This window comes from Stegastes partitus, unplaced genomic scaffold (assembly GCF_000690725.1).
Source record: "Stegastes partitus isolate 25-593 unplaced genomic scaffold, Stegastes_partitus-1.0.2 Scaffold18, whole genome shotgun sequence".
NCBI classification, from domain to species: domain Eukaryota; kingdom Metazoa; phylum Chordata; class Actinopteri; family Pomacentridae; genus Stegastes; species Stegastes partitus.
This window is the reverse complement of record NW_007577749.1, coordinates 1,541,855-1,563,158: the sequence shown is the minus strand read 5'-3', so window position 1 is coordinate 1,563,158 and position 21,304 is coordinate 1,541,855. Positions and strand designations below refer to the sequence as shown.

General features: G+C 40.1%; 1 protein-coding gene across 1 annotated transcript in view; it reads right to left on the bottom strand.

Moving 5' to 3' along the window:
- Positions 1-19,392, bottom strand: part of LOC103365015 (protein spire homolog 1-like) — a 47,483-nt gene extending 28,091 nt beyond the window's left edge. Inside the window, exons 1-2 of the mRNA XM_008292345.1 lie at positions 19,029-19,392; positions 14,193-14,221 (exon numbers count right to left, since the gene is read on the bottom strand). Of these exons, the coding sequence (XP_008290567.1) occupies positions 14,193-14,221; positions 19,029-19,392 (393 nt within the window). The remainder of the gene's footprint in view (positions 1-14,192; positions 14,222-19,028) is intronic.
- Positions 19,393-21,304: the final 1,912 nt, after the last annotated feature.

Sequence of the window (21,304 nt, the reverse complement as noted above, 5' to 3'; positions counted from 1 at the left end):
ATGTTTTTGGACTTGTGGGAGGAAGCCGGAGAACCCGGAGAGAACCCACGCTACACGGGGAGAACAAACTCCACGCAGAAAGATTCCGGTGACGCGAACCGGCAACCTTCTTGCTGCAACAGGCAACAGTGCTTACCAACTGCGCCACCCTGCAGCCCCCAAGATAACATTTTACAAAAATATTCACGCTACCGTCACAGACCCACAGTGCCATCTAGCAACAGTACATGGTCCGGTGAGGTTGGGACTACATCACTATTAAAAATGTTACTGTTGATTAAATGTATAGGTACACCCCATGTGTTATATGCTGACATACATTCCTCATATCTAACATTTAACATCACATTTTTATTTGTGTTGCATAGATTAGGCTATTTCTTATGCAGTATATGTATGTCACTGTTCTTTCACTTCATGTTCATGGGTCATGGTCAGAGATGGATTTATTGCGTTTGCGTATAGAGTGCATTTTCTTTCTTTTCTTTTTTTTTAAGGTTTTTTTTTTGGCATTTTTGCCTTTATTTGACAAGACAGTGGAGAGAGAGACAGGAAAGTGGAGAATAGGACCTGCAGCAAATAGCCATGGGCTGGATTCGAAACCACGACCGCTGTGTCGGGGACTATAGCCCCAGTACATGAGTCGCCAGCTCAACCAGTTGAGCTATAGCCCCAATAGTGCATTTTCTTAGATTAAAAAACTCAACCTTCTCTCCTCTTCCCAATAAAGAGAGGAGGGTTAAGTTACCAAATGTAGCAGCAAAATCCTCTCCACGCTTTCAATACACACCCCCCAAACTGTAGAGGATTAAAGTAGGAAACTGCTTTTGTTCTTCCTCTTGCTTTTTCTTTGTCTTGTCTTCACTCTAGTTTCATTTTTGTTTCTTACGCTCTCATTCTGTTTCTTTGTCCGCGCTTTTCTTTTGTCTTTATGTATCTTCATTTTTGCAGTTCTTCCTTTTGTTTTAAAGATAGTACTCTTTTTCATTGAAAATTCTAATATACACACTTAATTCTGTCAAACCAAACCGACAGGAATCAGCAGAAATTAGTTTCTTGGACAGATCAATTACACCATGCCTTCGCTCTCAGTTTCCAAAATCCTGTTTTCGGCTAATACCAAATGTGGCTGAAAGCATAACGAGAGCCACTGTTAATCATAAAATCATTTTTTCATCAACTCTGAGAAGCGCGCACACTACACACGGGACGCTGGCTGCCTATTGACAAAACCACCCCTGTGTGCCAACGGTGGAAGCCGCTGACGGCCTCCAACACTGCGCCTCTGAGCTCCACAGCAGAACTCGTTGCCAGGCAACCTCACAACGCTTCAGGAGAAAACCGCCTGGATCCGTCGTAAAGGAGGGCCTATTCATCAACAACTGTTCCAGCCAAAGGACACTCCATCCCCGTCAGCACTGCACAAAGTAGGCAAAGCCAGCCTTTCTATCTGCTCCTGATCGGGTTGATGTTGTAACCATTTGACAGTTCACAAGCGTATCAATCATGAACCAAATTATTAATCACTACCATTAGATCGTTTATTGACCATCCTCCTCTCACCATAATCCTCAATGTTTGACTGGGTAATCTGATAATACAGCCACTACACACACTCTGATTTTCATTGTTTAAAGTTCCCGTGTATTATAATAGTAGAATAGTTAATAAATCTTTCTTATTTAGACCAATTCATGGTTTTGTGTCTTTCTTTGTGTGGGAACTGAGGCCAATTTAATCAGAGCTTATGGCTTTCAGAAAACAGACAAATAAACATGATTTCAAATAAAGCCTCTTTGAGATTTCATGTGTGCAACAGAACTACAAAGCAAATTCTAACATACGCTACATAAGAATGTATCTGTTGTCTAGCTTTGTATATTGTTCTGCTGTTCATCTGCCACATGATAAAAAAAATATGGATGTACGCCCCTTTGTTATGCAACATGATCCTCTTTTGTGTGTCAAGCCTAAGCTGAATATCTGTAATATCGTGACTTTGTGACTCCATTCATACAAACCCACTGGCTGGCCTTTGACAGGCTGACCATGGGAGCAGATTACTGTTGATCTTGTGATCAACTGACGTATGAAGACTATCATCACATCATACATGTTCTCGAGTAAATCAGTCTGTAAGAGATTAAAGAGATTTGCCATTTGTTTGACTTTGAAAATAACAACTTAAAAATCACATGCCACAAGTTTTTAGTTTTAGAAACTTAGACTTGAGATGTAGCAGCAGATTAAAAATAAATATTTTTTTTTTTTAAATGGAATTTTAGCACCTGAAATCACTTCTGGGCTGTCAATTTGTATCCTTAGCACGCTCGAAAAACTTCACCTGGTAACGTGAATGACATTGATAATCACATCACATTTCGATGTTCTGCTGGTCAGCCTTGGGTCCTGGAATCCGTGTGAATGCGACTTTGACATGTACCACCCTCATGATCATTGTTCCAGACCACCCTCCTCCCTCTGCAAGACAATATGCGTGGCCACACCACAAAAACTGTTGTCGGGGAACACCACAAAGAGCTCAAGACCATGACCTAGCCTACAGACTTCCTAGATCCCAATCTGGTGAAGTACCTGTGGGAGGAGCTGCAACCATAGACTGTATAAAAGATGGACGTAGCAACCGGCCCTGAAAAATGAAGCCAACCCGGAAGTGTCAAAAACCTGCAATATCACTACGTCTGCTAACTGCTGGCTCCAAAAAGCCCTGGGGCCTCATTTATCATCAGTGCGTAGAAAAGGTTCTAAATTCTGTCGTACGAATGAAATTTAGAGTGTGCGTAAGTACAAAAAAATGCGTATTTATCAAATGTGCGTACGGGGGTCGTACGCACATCAGTGTTGATAAATCCTACTTGTTCTTAACCTCCGTGCTCGTGCACGTTGCAATCAACGTACTGATCATTTGCGATGCACATTTGTCGCTATCCAACGTTGTTGCCCGGTGGCTTGGAGGAACTCATTCATTAAGCAGAACAGCTTTGTGGATCTCCAAGCAGGAGCTGTTGATGACGGCTGGCCTGTTGGTGGGTGTCACAGAGTGTGGAAATGTTTCAGCTGGACTTTGTTTGGTTATTAAAACATGTCATCTATAGTGATCAGGGTTATCCACTGGGTAAACGTTCAGTATTAATTCGTCCTCCTCCAGTTGCAGCCATTTCTCTTTTATGGACTGTGATGCGTTTTTTGGCACTGAGCTTAACATCAAGCCACATTTTAAAATTTTTGCCGGCGATCTCTCCTCTGACCCAACAGGAATAACTGTGGTGGTTGTCTTGTCCTATGCAGCATTTTTTCTTTCGCTGCTTATCTCAACATTAATGCACCAAACAATATTCTCTAGTTTGCTTCAACCTCCCTGACAAGTACCTCGATCTCAGTTTCATAAAAGTTCCTCTTTTTCGCTCTTTTTGCCACGCTGATGACGACAGGTGAGGAAAAAATAAATCTTCACTTGCTTCATAAAGAGGCATGTTGTTGCCCTATATGGTGATTTGGAGGCGTTCCTGAAGGCAACGTGCACGAGCATGGAGGTTAAGAACAAGTGGGATTTATCAACACTGATGTGCGTACGACCCCCATACGCACGTGTGATAAATACAGATTTTTTTGTACTTACGCACACTCTAAATTTCATTCGTAGGACAGAATTTAGAACCTTTTCTACGCACTGATGATAAATGAGGCCCCTGGCTCCCATAGACTTGAATTGGAAAAGAAGTGATCACAGATCACGAAATACTACATTCCTACAGCTCAAGATTTTTTTCTTATTAGTTTTCATAGTCAAATTCAGAGATCAGGTGACCAATCTGAAAATAAATCAATACTGAATTTTTAAAAAATCGTCAACATTTTGTGGGGCAAGGGGCGTGGCTGGCTTGATTGACAGTCGGCAGCAACGATGCAGACGAAGCAAGCAGAAGGCGGTAAATGTGGGTGGGCAGAGAGGGCCCGCCTCTCAATCCGTCTGAACAATCGCTGCTCCTATGGCTCCGCCCCCTCCGACGATTTTTGGGTCACTGGCTCCAAAAATCAAAGATGTCAACCAGGAAGTAGCAAAACCCTGGCTTCATTTTCTCAGTGTAGAAACCAACGGGTGACATCACGGTAGCTACGTCCATCTTTTGTACAGTTTATGGCTGCAACAAGCCCTCATCTCACAACCCACAGGCTCGTATGGATCAACTATCCCAGTTTCAGACACTGACGGGTCAGAATTGTTTTTGTGGCGCAATGGGGACCTACACAATATTTAGCAGGTGGTTTGATGTTTTGGCTGACAATGTACATTGCTTGTATTAGCAAACAGTTTCTCATTCATAGATCCAGCATATCCACAAAGGAACTTTATGACATTCTATATAATATACAGTTTTCTTTTAGGTTGCTTTCGCTCTTCACCATCTAATGAGTGAAATACGCTAAACGCTAAATATTTCACCCTATGCCAGTCGCTAATGAGGCTAGTACCTTGGCTAGCAGTTGACTTGTCTGTTGTTTCTTTTTGGAAACAACACTAATGAGGACCAAAATAGTAAGACTGTCAAACCAAATGAAAGAGCTGTAAGGATCTAAAACATCCCATACAATTCGAAGAAACTGAGATGACTACACCTTTTTGGCACAACTTCCTGCAGAAATCATCTGAAATAATGCACAGATTAATATACATTCAACTAATTTTTTGAACATTAAATGCCAAAAATAAATTTAATAGCAGAATATAAATGTAACCAACACATTTTAATTTCTTGTTGACAGGTAGGTGTTACTCTCTAAGACCATGAATAGCTTTAAAACTTAATGAGCTACAGCTGGCTATAGAGTAATTACACAATTACAGAATGTTAGGACTGATGTTACATTCTTAAAATCCTATTTGTTGATCCAATATGCATGGATAAACAATAAGTAAGCATCTTGTACAACCCATCGTTTCAATTACAACACCACTCAGCAATGACACAGATTTGACATTAAGGAATGAATAAATTCATAGTGAATTAGTAAGTATGTCAAGCAAGGCCCAACACTGCAGGTTCTGAGAGGTTTGAGATATTATGTGGATTTAATGGCTGCCTGGAAGGTAGAAAACACTTTTTTTGAATGAACTAAGAAAACAAATATTATTTCTTGTTCCAGGGGCTGGTGTATGTAGGTCAGGAGATGGAGTGCTTGATTATAGACTCCTCTGGAATTGGGAAAGTCATGGTGGATAAAGCTGGCATTGCCAAAGCCAAGACAAAAGCCAAGAGTGGGAAATCACAGAAAGGATTATTCTGCAGCCCTGAGCACTTAGAAAAGGCAGAGAGGGAACGAGACAACATACATACCACTAAGAGAAAAGACACTACGAGAAAAAAGGGAGCAAGACTGAATGAAAGGATGGTGGAGGGGGAAGAGAAATACATCATTCAGAGGTCTAAATATATCAGGAAACATGGGGGTGGGGAGCAGTCAATGATATGATGAGTGTCACAGGATGAATATGAGAGGTCAAGGAGGGCGGACAAAGGTGCAAAATTAAAGAGAAAGGAGGTCGTAAAGGGTGTATGTGTGTGCAGACATGAAGATCAAGGACAGATCAATGATCGCTGATGGAGGGGGGAGGAGTCACATGAGAGATCTGTCCTCTTCTCCCCCCATCTGTGCGTTAAAGCTGGGTTTCCTCAGGGGGAAATGGCTGAATGCGACCTCTTTGTCTGAGGTCCACCCGGATCCACACACCCACTGATACATGACACCTTGCAGGCACACACACACACACACACACACACACACACACACATATTCCTCCAGGGACCCACTATAGCCTCAGGCAATCACAGAGAACACCTCTTCAGCAGACACAGCATGTAGTAGACAATATGACAAATGTGGATTATGCTTCCCAGTACGAATGGTTTTATGTGATAAGCACGTGGATTTTCAGGCTCCGGTGTCTTATCTATAGTTTTGCTTGGCTATCCGAAAACCTCACTTTAAAGAATTCAGTCAAGGGTTGAAACAGGATTTGACCTGCAAAAAGAGATTCAATAGAAAAGAGGGCTGCAAAACTTTTCAGTCAGTTGTCTCACAGTAAAGATTAAGGGCTTCAAATTGCTCAGTTTGTTACTGATCATTCATGGTAGGGCCCTTGGTGTTTAACCCAGCATCTGGGCATGTGAAGTGCTCAGATGATGAAAAAATGTTTCAGCCTTACAACGACAAAGCAAAATTAGGTTTCAACCTATTGTTAGCAACAGTCTTATAGTCTATGACTTTTTATACCAAAAACTTAACATTGACACTAAATACTATATAGATTCTCCATTTTCTAACTCTGACCTCCTGGCTTTTGGATGAATTCAAGAGGATGTCCACACTTCAGAATATATTGTACGTTGAAATCTTAAATTAGACCTTAAATTCTATTTCAACTTGAAAGTGCATGCTGAACGACATGCTTATGGATAGTTAGCAGGGTGTAGCTTGGCCTCTCTTCCTTTACGAGAATGCAACAGTAACAGCGTCAAACAACTCTGCTGAGGGGCTCACGTTAAAAGCCTGGTTAGATTACGTAGCTGCTGCATACATGAACAGTTGCAGACACCATGCATAGTTGCTCCTGTTACACTACTTTCTAGTCCACTTGGATTCTGTTTAAACAACATGTTCCATACAGAATACATGGATCAGTGGCTATGTATTCAGTGTATATGCACCACATATCAAATCATGGCCCACTTTGATTTCCTAGCACATGCACAGTTGATGCGTGGTAATGCACACAGACCAGGCAGTCATGTATGTCACGTACACCCTCTGATGGTGGAATTGTTGACCTTAATGAACCCTTTTGTACTCAACACTAGTGTAAGTCAATTCATTTTTGTAATTTGATTACTACAAAGGTGTTTATATTGTGCTTATGTGTGCATGTTCCAAAATAAAGTTTTCCTTAAAATGACAAAATATAATGAAGCTACTTACTTCTGTACAGTGTTCTGTTCTGCTGTTATCTGGAACCTGAGGCCCAACAAGAAATAATAGCAAACAGGGTAATTTGGCCATGGTGTTGAGTCTTTACAAATTTATATTAGAACATAAACATTCCGCACTTCATCTAAATCGTTTTACTTCTCCTTGAGATGACTATACAAAATAGAAACACAGGTTTTGATGAATAACTTGTTTCTTGCACATTTAAATTGATTCACTTTTTTATTTTTATTCCTGTCACATTTTATAATAAAAATTATAATACAAACATATGTTCATGTAGCACTTTTCAGAATCTAGTTTACAAAGTGCTTCACGAGGTGGCGAAATAAAACAAAGGGACACAAAATCATCTGACCTGAGAAGACAGATAAAAGCAAGTGTTGTACATGCAACTAGAATGAAAATGTGACATTTTATTGACTTGTGGTCTATTTTGTTTACTGATGCAACAGCCAAAAGACTTTAAAAATCATTACAAAGGTGCGTTGCATGTGCTTCTATTTCCCTCCTGATCATAACAATCTAAGTGATAGACTGAAAACTAAAAATCATGGTTTAATTTTTTCGTTTCTGGTTTATTCATTAAAGATGGAAATACAGCCATTTCCTACACATTCTCCACAAATAATTAACTGCGATATGCAACTAACTGTAGGAAATAAGAGCAGTTCCCGTGACTGTGAGGCTAAAGTAAACATGTCTCCATTCTACTTTAAAATCTCCCCGACTGGTTCCCAGGCTTCCAGGCGACCAAGCGGAATGATGGGATGGAAGAGAGGAAGGGGAGAGGATAAGACAAAAAGAAGAAGGAGAATGAGAAAGAGTGGGAAAGGGATGAAGATGTCAACTAAAGGAGATTTAACAGGGCTGCATAGTAGCAGCAGCAGCAGCCATTATCCAAGACAAGAGCAGCATCAAACAGTTTGGTTTAAATTTTAAGATTCCTGTCACGCAGAGGTTTACCAAAGGAACCAAAGGGACAAAATACAAAACAGTTTGACGCACAGGGAAACGTGCGTCACACTGGTTTTCCCAAGGCCACTGAATCACTGTTGTCCAGCAAATACCTCATAACCTAACCTGAACTTTTCATCAGGCTAAATAAGCGGGGCTTCATGATAGGATAGACTAGATGTGGAGCCAAATCTTGTTGAAACAAAAGTTTAACCTTTATGTTATTTCATGTCTAGTGCTATTTTTATTGGCATTATGGAGTCAGCAAATACTGAGATTGTAGTGACAAGGGATCCGCTCCTACAACTGCAAAAGATTTTGTTAGTGCCACAGAAAGACAGTCATCTCCAACATACAGCTCATTTCCATCCACCATCCAACTACCTGTCCACTACCACCTCTGACGAGCAATGAAGGTTCTCACATAAACTGAAGTTGTTCAAGAAAAACACAATTGTTATGTTTAGGTGCCAGATTCTACTCTGTAATTTCTATGGCATGACCTCAGGAGTAAGGACTGAACATCCAGCAGGAGGATACAACTACAGAGCTTTGTGTTTGCAAGAGTACAAGTAACATCCAGACTTTGTCCCAGTTAAACTACGTTACAAATGATGTAATAGAGGCCTTTGGGAGAACATGACCAGGTGTCCCCTGCCATGCATTCAGTGTTTATAATATACATTTTCCTGCAGTGTGAAATTCAATATAGAAAATTCATCACAGCGAAGACAAAGCAATGTGAGATAACTGCTTCAAATGATTTAAACATCAACATTCTGTGTCTATGATAGAAGCAAATCTAATTTCTCTCATTAATTATCGAGATTTTTGACATCACTCTCAAGTCTGCAGGAAAAAACGAAGCTACAGACACAGAAAAGAAACAGTAGGAAAACATGAGCCAGTTTGGAGTTGTTTTTTGTTAAAACAATCTGTTATCCAACTGTTCTCGATTGATTTTCTCATGTCTAATCGATCAAAGAAGAAATCATATCAGGACTATCCATGCACATAATGGAATCCCAGCTCATGGTAACACTGTCTTACTGAGTAACGCCACACATGGAGATGATTTATAACAGTAAAGATACCTTTGAATGGGGAAATGAGACACCCATTGTTAAGAGTCTATGAACTACTTAAGCTTTAGATATGTGTCTTCTTGTATGCAAATACCAACTTTGCCACTTAAATACACCTGAAATCTATGAGATCTACTCTTTCATATGCAAAAGCTATCTCTCACTGCTAGCCAGGCAGCAAAGAAATGCTATAATTACCTGGTAAACCAGTTTGAATTAAAGGATTGTGGAAACAATGATGGGATTAAAGGCGTATATTTCCTCATTAGTCGGTCCAGAGAAATTAGGTCATGGCAGTGAAAGCAAACAGAAACTGATAAAGTAACCGCAACAAATGAACAGCCTGTCAGTAAACTGCAATCCTTTAAAACACTTACCTCACAAGCTATGTTATAACATATTATTTATTACACTTTTTTGACAATAATAGTGCAAATCCCAGATCAGTGACAATTCCCTGGTGTCCCTTCTTTAGAATTTGTTTTTATGTGACACTGATGAACAGTTTGGTTTCTCTCTTTTATCATTCTCCATTAAAAGGTAGCTCCATGAATAAAGAAATACTTTAACTAAATGTGAGTGACCTAATTTTTGATCCATTTTGCATCAATAAAGCATGTTTAATCAGAGAACTGACATAGTCGAGGGAACATCTGAATGTCAGAACTGTTCAGCTGAAGCTGAAGAAATTCTCTGTGTTGCTGTTATTACAGGTGATGCTTTGAGCTCATGTAAATGCAGACATTAGCATGCCAACATTAACTGCATTCTCTTATGGGGGAAAACAGGTCTCTGACTTGTTTGTGTTTCTTAAAACAAATTACCATTGTCCTGGGTGGCGCTAAGCCCAGGATTCAGCAAAGGTGAGCCTGCAAAATAGTGATGGGGGAACTGTTTTGGTACAACATTTGCATGCAGGAATGCAAGCACTGTCATTAGAATAGTTGATCCAATGCAAGAACTAAACAGGCCACCCTTACTGCACAATTTAAATCTTTGTTAAACCCGTCTTTTCCAGTGTGTACGTAGCTGCTTGGAGGTTGTTGTTGTTGTTGTTTCCCAAAGGAAAGGGGATTTTGAAAATGGTAGTATGCAGATTATGCAAAGGGAAAAGTATGTTGCATGAAATGCGATGTGGAAATGGCAGACTTATCCCTACAGTTTACATGTGACGAGTCAGTCCACCATGTGTTGGCATTCTAATGTTCACAAAACAGCACGAAATAGAACTGGGGCTGAGGGAGTGACATTAATTTTGCAGGACAAAAACCAAAACACTGAAATCCAACTAATTACAATTTTAAAAGTTGAAAAAAGATCAGAGGTTCACTAAAGTCAAAAGATTCATCCTATGAGGATCATGAATGTCTCTTTAAAGTTCCATCGATCATCTATGCACCGCTTAATCCTCATTAGGATAGGAAGGGCTGGAGTCTATCCAAGCCGACTCAGGGCTAACGCAGGGGACACTCTGGACAGGTCTATCACAGGGCTACACAAAGAGACAAACAAGCACACTCACATTCACACCTTCAGACAATTTAGAATCACCAATTAACCTCAGCATGTTTTTGGACTGTGGAAGGAAGCTGGAGAACCTGGAGAGAACCCACGCTGCACAAGGAGAACATGTGAACTCCACGCAGAAAGATCCCAGGTGTCCTCACTGGGACGCAAACCAACGAGCACTAACCACTGAGCCACCTTGCAGCCCAGTACCATGCCAGTCTATATAACACTGAATACTTATACTTATTTCAATGTGAACCAAAGTGGTGGGCCAATGTGTTAAAATGACCACTGTAACTGGAAAGTTACAAAAATCTTATTTAATTCTCAATTCTCACTCTGTCTACTCTTCATGTTATAAATGATTACATTTGTGTTAAGTTAAAAGCAAAGATGTGACTATATAATAAAAGCGATTGATCAAATTGTCATTTCTCATTTTGTGTTGTAAATCCAGTGCACCCCGTCTCCATTATAACGGTGCATATCCCCCCCTCTAAAAGCCTGAACTATGTCCCAGCCAAGCTGTGGCAAGTTTTGTTCAGCTTGAGCCAAGATGATGGAAAGAGTCTTTGGATAACAAGAAAGTTAAAACCAATTCAGCTGTTTGGAAAGAAAAAGACTTTTGCCATAACTGAGCAGCCTGACTGAATAATGAATACAGTGAAACAAATGCTTTCTGAGATTCTTATGCCTGATGCTGCTGTGACCTCTGACTGTCTCATGACTGGGCATGGTTGCCTTGGTTTTTCTAGCAGACATAGGACCCACATGGGTTCCCATACAAAACAGACAAAAAACAAAAAAACAAAAAAATCATACATTGTTTGAGCTTCACAGCTTGCCTTCAGTTTTTTTTTTGTTCTCTATTTCTCTTTTTTATGCATTAATAAAAACTCTTGAATCGTGAATCTTACACAAACACAATAGGGAGCTGAAATGCAAATGAACATGATACCTGCTGAGAACTGACTCCTGACTCTTGACAGGATTTTCTGTTTACATTAAACACTGAACGTGACATTAAACTCTAATCCCTTTCCAGACTTTAAAGCTTGGGCATTAAGAGAGCACGGGGCATGCACAGTTAAACTTTGACAGAAGGGATCGTGATGAAGCATAATCCACAAATGTCTGATGTTAGCCTGTATCACGGGACGAGGATGGTCGACAGGGTTCATCAACAAATTCCTTGCTAACACCAGCATAAAAAAATGTTACATTTGAGTGATTGCATACAAAAGTTCCAACAAATTTCATCCATTTCCAGTTAACTTAACTGCAGCGATTAACGCACAAAGAACCGTATGCTGCAGCATGCTGTGCCAGTGAACTCGGTTCATTGGCTATGGAGAAAACAGCATCATCTGACATCTACAGTCACATCATTTGCAAGACTTCATGCTGTTTGAATCTATGTGCACATAATGTGTGTCAGCTCCGACTACACGTGTTCCTGTTCATCCAGCTTTGGGCTAATTCAACACTGTATACTAGCAGAATGCCTTTATGCTGTCAAGCATCAAGCAACTCCAGCAACTTGCCAGTAGTTTTCTCAGCCATTCTGCCACACACAGCATTGTGAGAACTCATTTCTAGTGCAAAGCTGCTTAGTAGGGATTTGTCTATACAGTTTCACATTCACTGCTTCCACAGTGGACTGTATGTGTATGTGCTGAAATTATTCACTGACTGTCCATCTGTCTATTACACAGTAATCCAAGTGCAAAACTCCCTGAAAAGTACCGCACACTGCCTCTAATTAACCGTGGGGAAATCCTCAGTCAGTGTGCAACTTTGTGCACGAAATACACCAAAGAGATCCTGGCAGGAATAAAACCATTCCATCCACAAGCCCAGCAAAATATAAGTGAAAGCAGAGAAGCTGTAAGAAGTCTTTTCACAAGCATTTATCACAATCTTGAACAGCAGCTGAGAGTAGTGCAGAGAGAGCGTGTACTGTGGAGGAGGGTCAGCTTTCTGAAGCCCTTTAATTAGGTCTGAACCTTCTCCCAGAGCTCTCATCAAACAGGAGACTTTGCTGGTTGACATTTCTAACCAGTCAATCAGAGACTGAGGCTGGTAGAGGAAATGACAGCGTAGAGGAAGCAGGTCTCTCATACTGACAACTTTTGTCTCATAAACTATTTACAGATACAATGCATTCAAATGACTGCGGTAAACAGTGGGTTCTATCACAGATCTATATGCTGTGTGTTTTAAAGCAGCAGTTCATCAGTTATGCACGTCAAGATTGCATTATCATGGTGAGCCTTGTTCAGCCAGTAAAAACATTTGCATAATGTGTTTTGTGGCTCTGAAGGAGCTCTGTCAAGCTTTGAGAAAATAACCCTGATCGGCTTGGGATTAAAGACTACAGGTTTAGAGCAGAAATTGTGCACAAACTTACAAGTTTAAAAAAGTCTCAGCAGGAAAGGTTTAACAAAATATGTTGCATTGAGGGAAGTGTTTATTGAGCTTGAGCCATGAGGGCTAAAAGTCAAGTTATCGTTGCTTCTTTTTGAGTCCTTTTGATTTTGTTTCTGTTTGAATCCTTTGCTATTAGCCCAACTTTTTTGAGAGGGAATGGTGTATTAATGGAGTATATTTTTAAAGGAATAGTTTCAAGTTGAGGGAAGTGCTTTTGCTTTTGTCTTTACTGATTTTAAATTGGCTTATAGAAGCTTAACTGCTGGCCTGAATCTGTACAGTAAGTTTGAAATATACATCTATTAGCACCTCTAAAGTTCATTAATTTACACAATTACACACTAATTACAGCATTTCAACAACAAATCCCTCCTAAACAATAGCATCTGAAAGAGCCATGCTGCTCTCACTCCTTTAAACTAAGCTACACTAATTGCCTAGCTTAGCCAGCCATGGCATCAGCAGGATGGCTGCAAACCACAAACTCTACAACAGTACATTACAGGAGATTTACTGTCTGGTATTTGTTTTTTAACAGGTGTCTTATGCATGTAAAACTTCCAGTTGCCTACTGGAAGAAAATGCAATATAACCCTTTAATAATATTTTAGACAGCAGGCAGGCCGCAACAGCTGCATTGCAGGCATCAGGATTAACACACTCAGGGCTTATGACAGCTCCAACCACAGCACTACTATCTGACACTGGTTGCACTCAAAATAATCCTGCAGGGGTGCCCACTCTTTTCTAAATTCAGTCTCTGTTGTTGTGACTGTAGCTAGCTAATGTAAGGAAACCACCCATGGAGGGTAAATAATTGAAAAGGAAATCAAGCTGTTATTGTGATAAAGCCATCAATTATATCTCTGTACAGCCACATATTTCCCCTCATGAATATTTTGGTAATTGACTTATTGGTTCCTTTCCAGAAAACTGAATTTGCTGAAGTCTTTGAGGTAATCAGTAAGAGCACTGCAAACAATATTCCAAAACTAATTACACCCAAAGTAAGCCTTTTGTGTGGCCCAAACATTGTACTTTTCTTGTTCCCATTCAGCAACATGTATTTCCTTTCTCACAAACAGCCGGTAAGCGCGTTTGATACGATATAAAAGTAAATACATTCACGGAATATTTTTCAAACCTCTGTAAATGTGTAATAATGAAATAGAATTAGCACTACAGGATTATAGTGGGGTTACTCACCTCTATTGTTGTGCAAGGGCTGAATTTACCTGCAACGAAACAAGAAGCCAGCGTTAAAATAAGCAGTAAACAAGGTTAAACAAGAAGCTTATATACACAAATGCACGGCAACTTACACAACCTTGTTCAATTACTTTGCATAAATACTGTATATACGAGTAAAAGAGCCTTAAGCATGTGTGACAACAACTGCATTATTGCATTATTAACATGCATTATGTCAGAACCCACTGCAAACTGAGATGTGCTGTGTTTATTTTCATGAATAATAAAACTCAGCATGCAGGAAATTATGAATACAAACAGTGAAGGGGGAGTGAAGACATCAGTAAGATAAACCAGGATTCAACAATCTGCAGCCCAGCACTTTTTTTAAATTTTTTTTTACAATTATTTTTATCCAAAATAAACAAAACAGGAGCAAAACATGTCCAAAAACATGTCAACTTCATAGGGAGGCTTTAAAAAACAACACAAGTCCTACAAACAACAAGCTCCATGAAAATACCAAAAACGGACAAACAGAAAACACAAATCTTTGCAAATTACTCATAAACACATAGTTTAAAAGGCTATGTAATATCCCCAAAAAAACTTGACACTCTTGGTCTTGGTTACTGAAAACCAGGAAGGGCAGGAACAGGAAGAAATAGTGGATTTGTTGGTGACTATTTCTAGCTGCTGCTTAACCCACATTTGAGTATTTACAGAATAATGTATATGAGGTGAACTCAAAATAACCCACAGAGTATGTGTTGTACAGTTTCTGAAAAAAAAAGTTAACTGACAGTACAAAAAATGTAGAATATTACTTTTAAAAGTTCTGTTTTGCTTCCAATAACTTCATCGTTTGTAGTAGCATGTGACCAGTGACCACAAAACTCTTTCCGAGCAGCCGTGTCTCATGAATGTACTCCCTTGGACTGAAGATCCACTTTAATGTTTCCTCGGGCTACATCAGCTCAGCCTTTACTTCGTGAACAAACAGCATGATAACAGATGACCCTCTTAACAAATGTCTGTTTTGTATCGTAACACGCAGTAATGCAACATCACAACCGCTCCGTCATCATCTCATGACCTCAACTTGCATCAGCAGAGTCGAATGCTGTCTGTAAGGGTAAGATGTACAATGTGTGTGTTGTGTGTGTACTGCCAATATGCTGAGCAGATAATCAAATGTCCCTTTTTTATGACCCTCAAAAAGGGAGCCAGCATGAAATTTATCACAACATTTACTGAAGGTCCCTGCTTTCATGATGGGGTCAGACAAAACGCAAAGTGTCAGGTGCCCCAGATAAACTGCTGAATAAAGGAGTACTCGGTGGATTTGACTGACAACAGGGTCAAAAACTAATTTCGTCTGGGTTTAACTTGAAGCCAATTTAGCAGATGAGAGCCTCAAAAGTCCGAACCCCATAAAACGATTGCCACAGATTTATCTCATTATTTACATGAATGGCTCTGACTGCTTTGCTAAGCTTCTGCATCCAGAAAACAGAGTCTGTGTGAGAGTGAGCAGCACAGATAAGTGGCAATTAGAACCAACCAACTACCCTGAAAACCGAAACTAACTGTGTGGTTTCACTGATCAATATACTCAGAAAATGCTCCCACAATTACTTAGAACTGCCCAAAGCCAAGATGTGATGCGATTCCCAGCAGAGGAGTAGCTAGTTTTACAGTTATCAGCTGATGTGTGGAAAAACTGTGTCGCAGCTCAAGTAATTTGAAGAAAAGAGCGTTTGTGATCATGAGTGTGGGATTTTCTATTAAAGAAAATGTAAAAACTAATGTTACTGTTAAAATAGTGAGCTAAAAGTAATATATATATGTGCAATTTAGTGTAATTAAACACTGTTTAAATAGATTGGCTAGCTGCAATAAATAGATACAAACTTTTAAAAATAATTAGCTAAAGGTATTGAGTAATAGTGATAAAGGTCAACGGTCACTACAATGAGCTAAACGCAATAGACAAACAATTGAAAAGGCTAAACGAAGTGTATTTAAAAAAGTTTCAATTAACCACTAAAAGTAGCTAAACATAACAGATAAAAAGAAAACTCCACCTAATGGATAAAAACGGCTACATTATGTAGCTAAAAGTAGCTAAATGTAATTGATTACCGACTGAAAACAACTAAAACTAATGAAGAAAAATATTAAAACATGTCATTAAAAGCAGCTAAATGTAACAAAAGAAAAGAGTCAAACTAATGGATGAAATGGTAAAGATACTAAGCTTAAAGGAGGTAAATGTAAGCTAACTGGCTAAAATAGCTAAAATATGTAGCCAATTGTAAATAATGTGGATAACCAGTTTAAAAAAAACAAACATGGATAAAAATGTTTAAATATGTTGCAAAAAATGGCTAATTATAACGGATAAACTCCACGTAATGGATGAAAATGGCGAAAACATGTAGCTAAAAATTGCTAAATGTGTAATGTATTGAAAACAGAGATGGAAAAGATTTGAAAAATCATTGATAAAATGGTTACAATATGTATGCAAGCTTAATGAAGCTAAATGTAATGGATTAACAAATTAAAACTAAATATCTTAAAGTAAAAGACAAAAAGCTAAATGAAGGCTAGTATTTTTTTTTTCACTTAAAAGTAATGGCTAAAATTATATAGCTAAAATTAATGTAATGGATACATGTCTGAAAAAAAACAAAACAAGTAAAACTGTGAATAAAAATGTTTAAAACAGGTCATTTTAGCTGAATGTAATGGACCAACAGTTAAAAACAAGCTAATAATGGGGAAAAAGTGGCTAAAATACAACACTGACAGTAATTAAATGTAATTGATAAATAACTAAAACACAAAACTGAAGCACAAAACTACTTATATAGACTAATTACTTTTATATAATTAGGTGTTTGATAAAATTCTGTTTGAAGTCTGTTCAAATGTAAATCTTCAGAAATGACAGGTGAGGTCAACGAGGAATACTTGAGCTCATCTGATTGAGATGTGGAGACATGTCAGATTTTTTTTAAAAATACTGGAAACTACGAAATGCACAGAATATTAAATGCTTTGAGAAACGCTACTGAGAAACAGCTAACCTCTGAATAATCCATTTCTCTACATGTAACTGTTGTTAACTGCATCACCAAAGGTCAGACACTGACAGTATGATTATGGAATAGTGAAACAGTGGCATCATTGATTACTGAAGCAGTACATGTCAAACAAAAACAAGCATCACACATACCATCATGCAAAAAGAAGAAGAAGAAGAAGAAAAAGCAGTGCAGTTCAAGAGATTCTTTAAACATCTTGCATGATGTGACACTACAGTAGCAGCAGAGGAATAAAAGCCCAGACTCCCCTCTCCAATGGTTGCTTCCATGCTCCTAAAAATAGCCCATTCATTCTAACCATATAGCCATACAGACCACAACCATCATCCCAGCTGTGCCTTTTAGATTTGCTCATACAAGGTGATTGGACAAAGCCTGCTGGGCATTTATTGAATCAAAGCCAGTGCATTGACTCAGCAGTGTTGCACACTGTGTGTGTAAATTGTAGCTGAGTTAAGAGTGCATCCCCCAGGCCCTCAGGTAGTCCATTACAGGCAGAGAAAGACAGATAGATAGGCATTTAGTCAGTCTGCTCTGCACTCTGTGAGCAAATGTAATTACAGCAGGCGATGAACATGCCAAGCCTTTGTCTGACAAGACCCATAAAGTGTTTGGCTTTAAGAACATGTTGACATTCATAGACACACCCATCGAAGGAGGCCACGCACACATATCACATGGAATGGAATGGAATCTGCTGTGTTTTGATTTGAATCATGGTTTGTTTCTTATTTTTTAAAAATCAACTCGACAAGAAAAATACTCTGAATCACTGTAACTCTGGCCCACAAGAGATGCAAATAAACATAATGTAGAATAAAGTCAATATTAAAGCACCACAGACACAGTGTGAATGCCTAAAGGGGCATCTTGAGAGTATTGCAGTGGTTTTTCATTTGGCACACATTGCTGCCACACACTCTCCTCTAGCTTTCAGGGATAGATGCTGAAAATAGCTTGGCATTATAAAGCACTGTGATACTAACAGGGCTCTAACTCTTCATTTTTTATAGCACTTCATTAATTATACCTATTAAATGGGGGCTCCCATGTCACAGGTAGCAACAGCTGAACAAGGCAAAACACAAGGCAGGGTTGAGGCTTCGCTGTGCCCATCCTCCTCTATTCACCACGGGCATCAGTCCACGCCTTGATCTCATCAGTGCCCACATTTTCGCGTATAATCACATGTTTTAATCAGGCGAAGTGGAATGAACACCCTGATCTGCGCTGAAGGGGCAAAAACAGGCTGAGAGGCTCCTAATAGAAGATGAAGCCACATGAGGTGCACAAACACGTGCCTCTGGTGGTGAGGAAATAGTGGAAATCAGTGAAAACACTAGTGGCTGAACCCAGCGGGGGTCTGTGATGGCATTCCTTTGTGTGTCAGTGATCAGGTCATGTGTAATGGAGCCTTAATGGCTGTTGTTATCCGGCTGCAGATTACAGAGGAGACTAATCCTTGGATGCAAATTAAGCACCTAATCAGGAAAAAGATCTAGAAAGCCTTGACATGTGAGCTAAAAATATGCATTGTGTTTACAGTGACATATTGCACTGTGTCACTGTTATTCTTAATGTTCCTGTGATTTTGCAGGATGTCTTGCTTTCCTTGGCTTTATTTCAGATCAAGCTTTTACACTCAGAACAATCACAACAACCTTATTTGAAATGCAAGTGATGGCCTGGCCCAGATCTGAGTGGCTTCAGGCACACTCACTCTTACATAATGTTTTACCTTCACAGTCTTGGTGTTCCACCCTGACAGACCCGTCTTTCTGTATCCTAACATCCCCAGATCCTGATATCTTCCTCGGAGGCTCCGCTGACGATGCTCCGGCGGCGGCTGCGGCGGCGGTGGAGCTCCTCCTGCCCCGCTGCCTCCTGGCCAGCGTCCTGCAGCACTGGTAACACACCGCCCATGCCTGCTCCTCGTTGATGGGCTGGTTATAAAGCCTCAGTATCTCCTCCAAAGACAGGTCCTCCGCTCCGGCTTCCTCCGGAGAATTCATCGTGTTGCGACGCTGCTGCTCATCCCGGCGAGTCGCTGCAGCAGCATCCGTCAGTCCTCCGTGGTCCCCGCCGCATCGCCGCTCCGCCATCCTTTCATTCTCTCAGCGCAGGAGGCCCGACGACGAGAACAGGTCCAGGCCGATGTGCGAGAGGCAATCTGGAGGCATTGATGCTCCGTCTGGCGGCGGCAGCGGTAACGAGGGAAGTTGCTGCGTCCAGGTTCTGGTACCAGCAGTCACAAGACGCTGTGTGTTGATGTGAATGTAGCCTGAACGATGTGTGTGTGTGTGAGTGTGTGTGTTTGTCTCACATCCCGACACAGCAAGGCGAGCTCCCTCCTCCATCACATGATCCCCCCCACCCCCACCACACACACACACACACACACACACACACACACACACACACTGAATGCACCTGCACTTCTCTCCTGACTATTTCTCCTGTTCTTCAGTAGCCCGGTCCCCCAAATGGGCCCTGATAGCCTTGAATTCACTACAAAGTAGAAGATCTACAACTAAAGATCATATGGATGATGCATTCTCAACAAATCTCATAGCCACGTCTTCCTCATGATCCCAGAGTCACCATCTGGAGAGTCATATACCTGATGGAAGCTTGAAGGGAACATGCTCAATGCAGAAGAGGGAGTCAATAGGGGCCTAAGAACAAGGTTTTTCCCTGGTCAATCCAGCCATATGTGCATTTTTATTATTGCTTAATCATGTATTTGTCTTTATCATTGTATATGTTTTAATTTGTCCCACTCCACTGTAACTAACTACACAGTCATACAGATGTACAAGAGAGCACAGTCTTATATTTCCATGTATAATGATTAATTCTGACTTATTGCTACGTTAGGCTTCTATCTGCCACCAGTCTCCTTCTTTATCCACGTGAATCGTGTGTTATTTTACTAAATGTTTGCATTCTTGTGACTGAAATGAGAGTGACATTTAGGGATTAAGATGAGCAAAGAGGTTCATAGAGGGAAGTATAATTAGCTGATAAAAATAGACAATATGACATGATGAGTCAATTCATTTATAGTACGTAGGACTGCAGGTGGCACAAATGTTCACAGTGTATTTTCTCTTTTATTCAACTGTCATTTGTGAGGTTTTAAAATACACAGCAAGTTGTTAACTTGGTATCATATCTACATGATTTTGTTGTTGCTTTACATTACTCCTGGTTTCCAAAAAAAATGAACAAAGGTGGTCAACAGATGTCCTCGCATCTGCAAGAAATCTACTAAAAATGCCATGTTCAAAATGAGTCTCAGTATCATTGGCAAAGCATTTATTTGTCACCACAGCAGTGAAATGGTCCTTGTAATTACAAACAAGCTTGTTGTATGTCTCCAGGTTTCCTAGGTTGGAAGGGTTCTTTGCCATCACTCTGGTTTTCGGTTCCCTCCACAGATCCTTCGAGGGATTCGGGACTCTGGCTGGGCTGCTCCAAAATGTTGCTGTTGTTTTCCTTTAACAATTTCTTCACCACTTTGGCTGTACATTTCAGATCATTATCCTATTGAAAGGCCCAGTATTGTCAAGGGCCAAGATTTCTGCAGACTGCCTGGTGTTTTCAGATGTTTCCAGAATCTTAAGACACTCCTCTTTTTTCATAATGTCATTTCCTTTGACAAGGTGGTCAGGTCTATTTGCTGAAAAACACTACAAAAGCATTGCATGATGTTCTTGGAATTCAATGCTGGTCCTCTCTTTTGCCATGTCCCTGTTTCCATATAACTCCACTTGTGTCTCCTCCAACCACAGCAGTCACGACCTAAAAATGTCTTTTTTTGTCCCTGTCATGTTTTGCAAAGGCTAGGCAAGTTTGTATTTGCCTTTTCTGGAGAAGTAGAGTCCTTCTTGGTCGGTGTTCTTCTTGGCTTCTCACACTAGCGTTTTTGCCAGTGCAGGGGTCACTTTTTGCTTAGATTTTTTTTTGTGTGGAACTCCTTGTACCTTTTGATTCAGCTTTGCACCGTGGCCA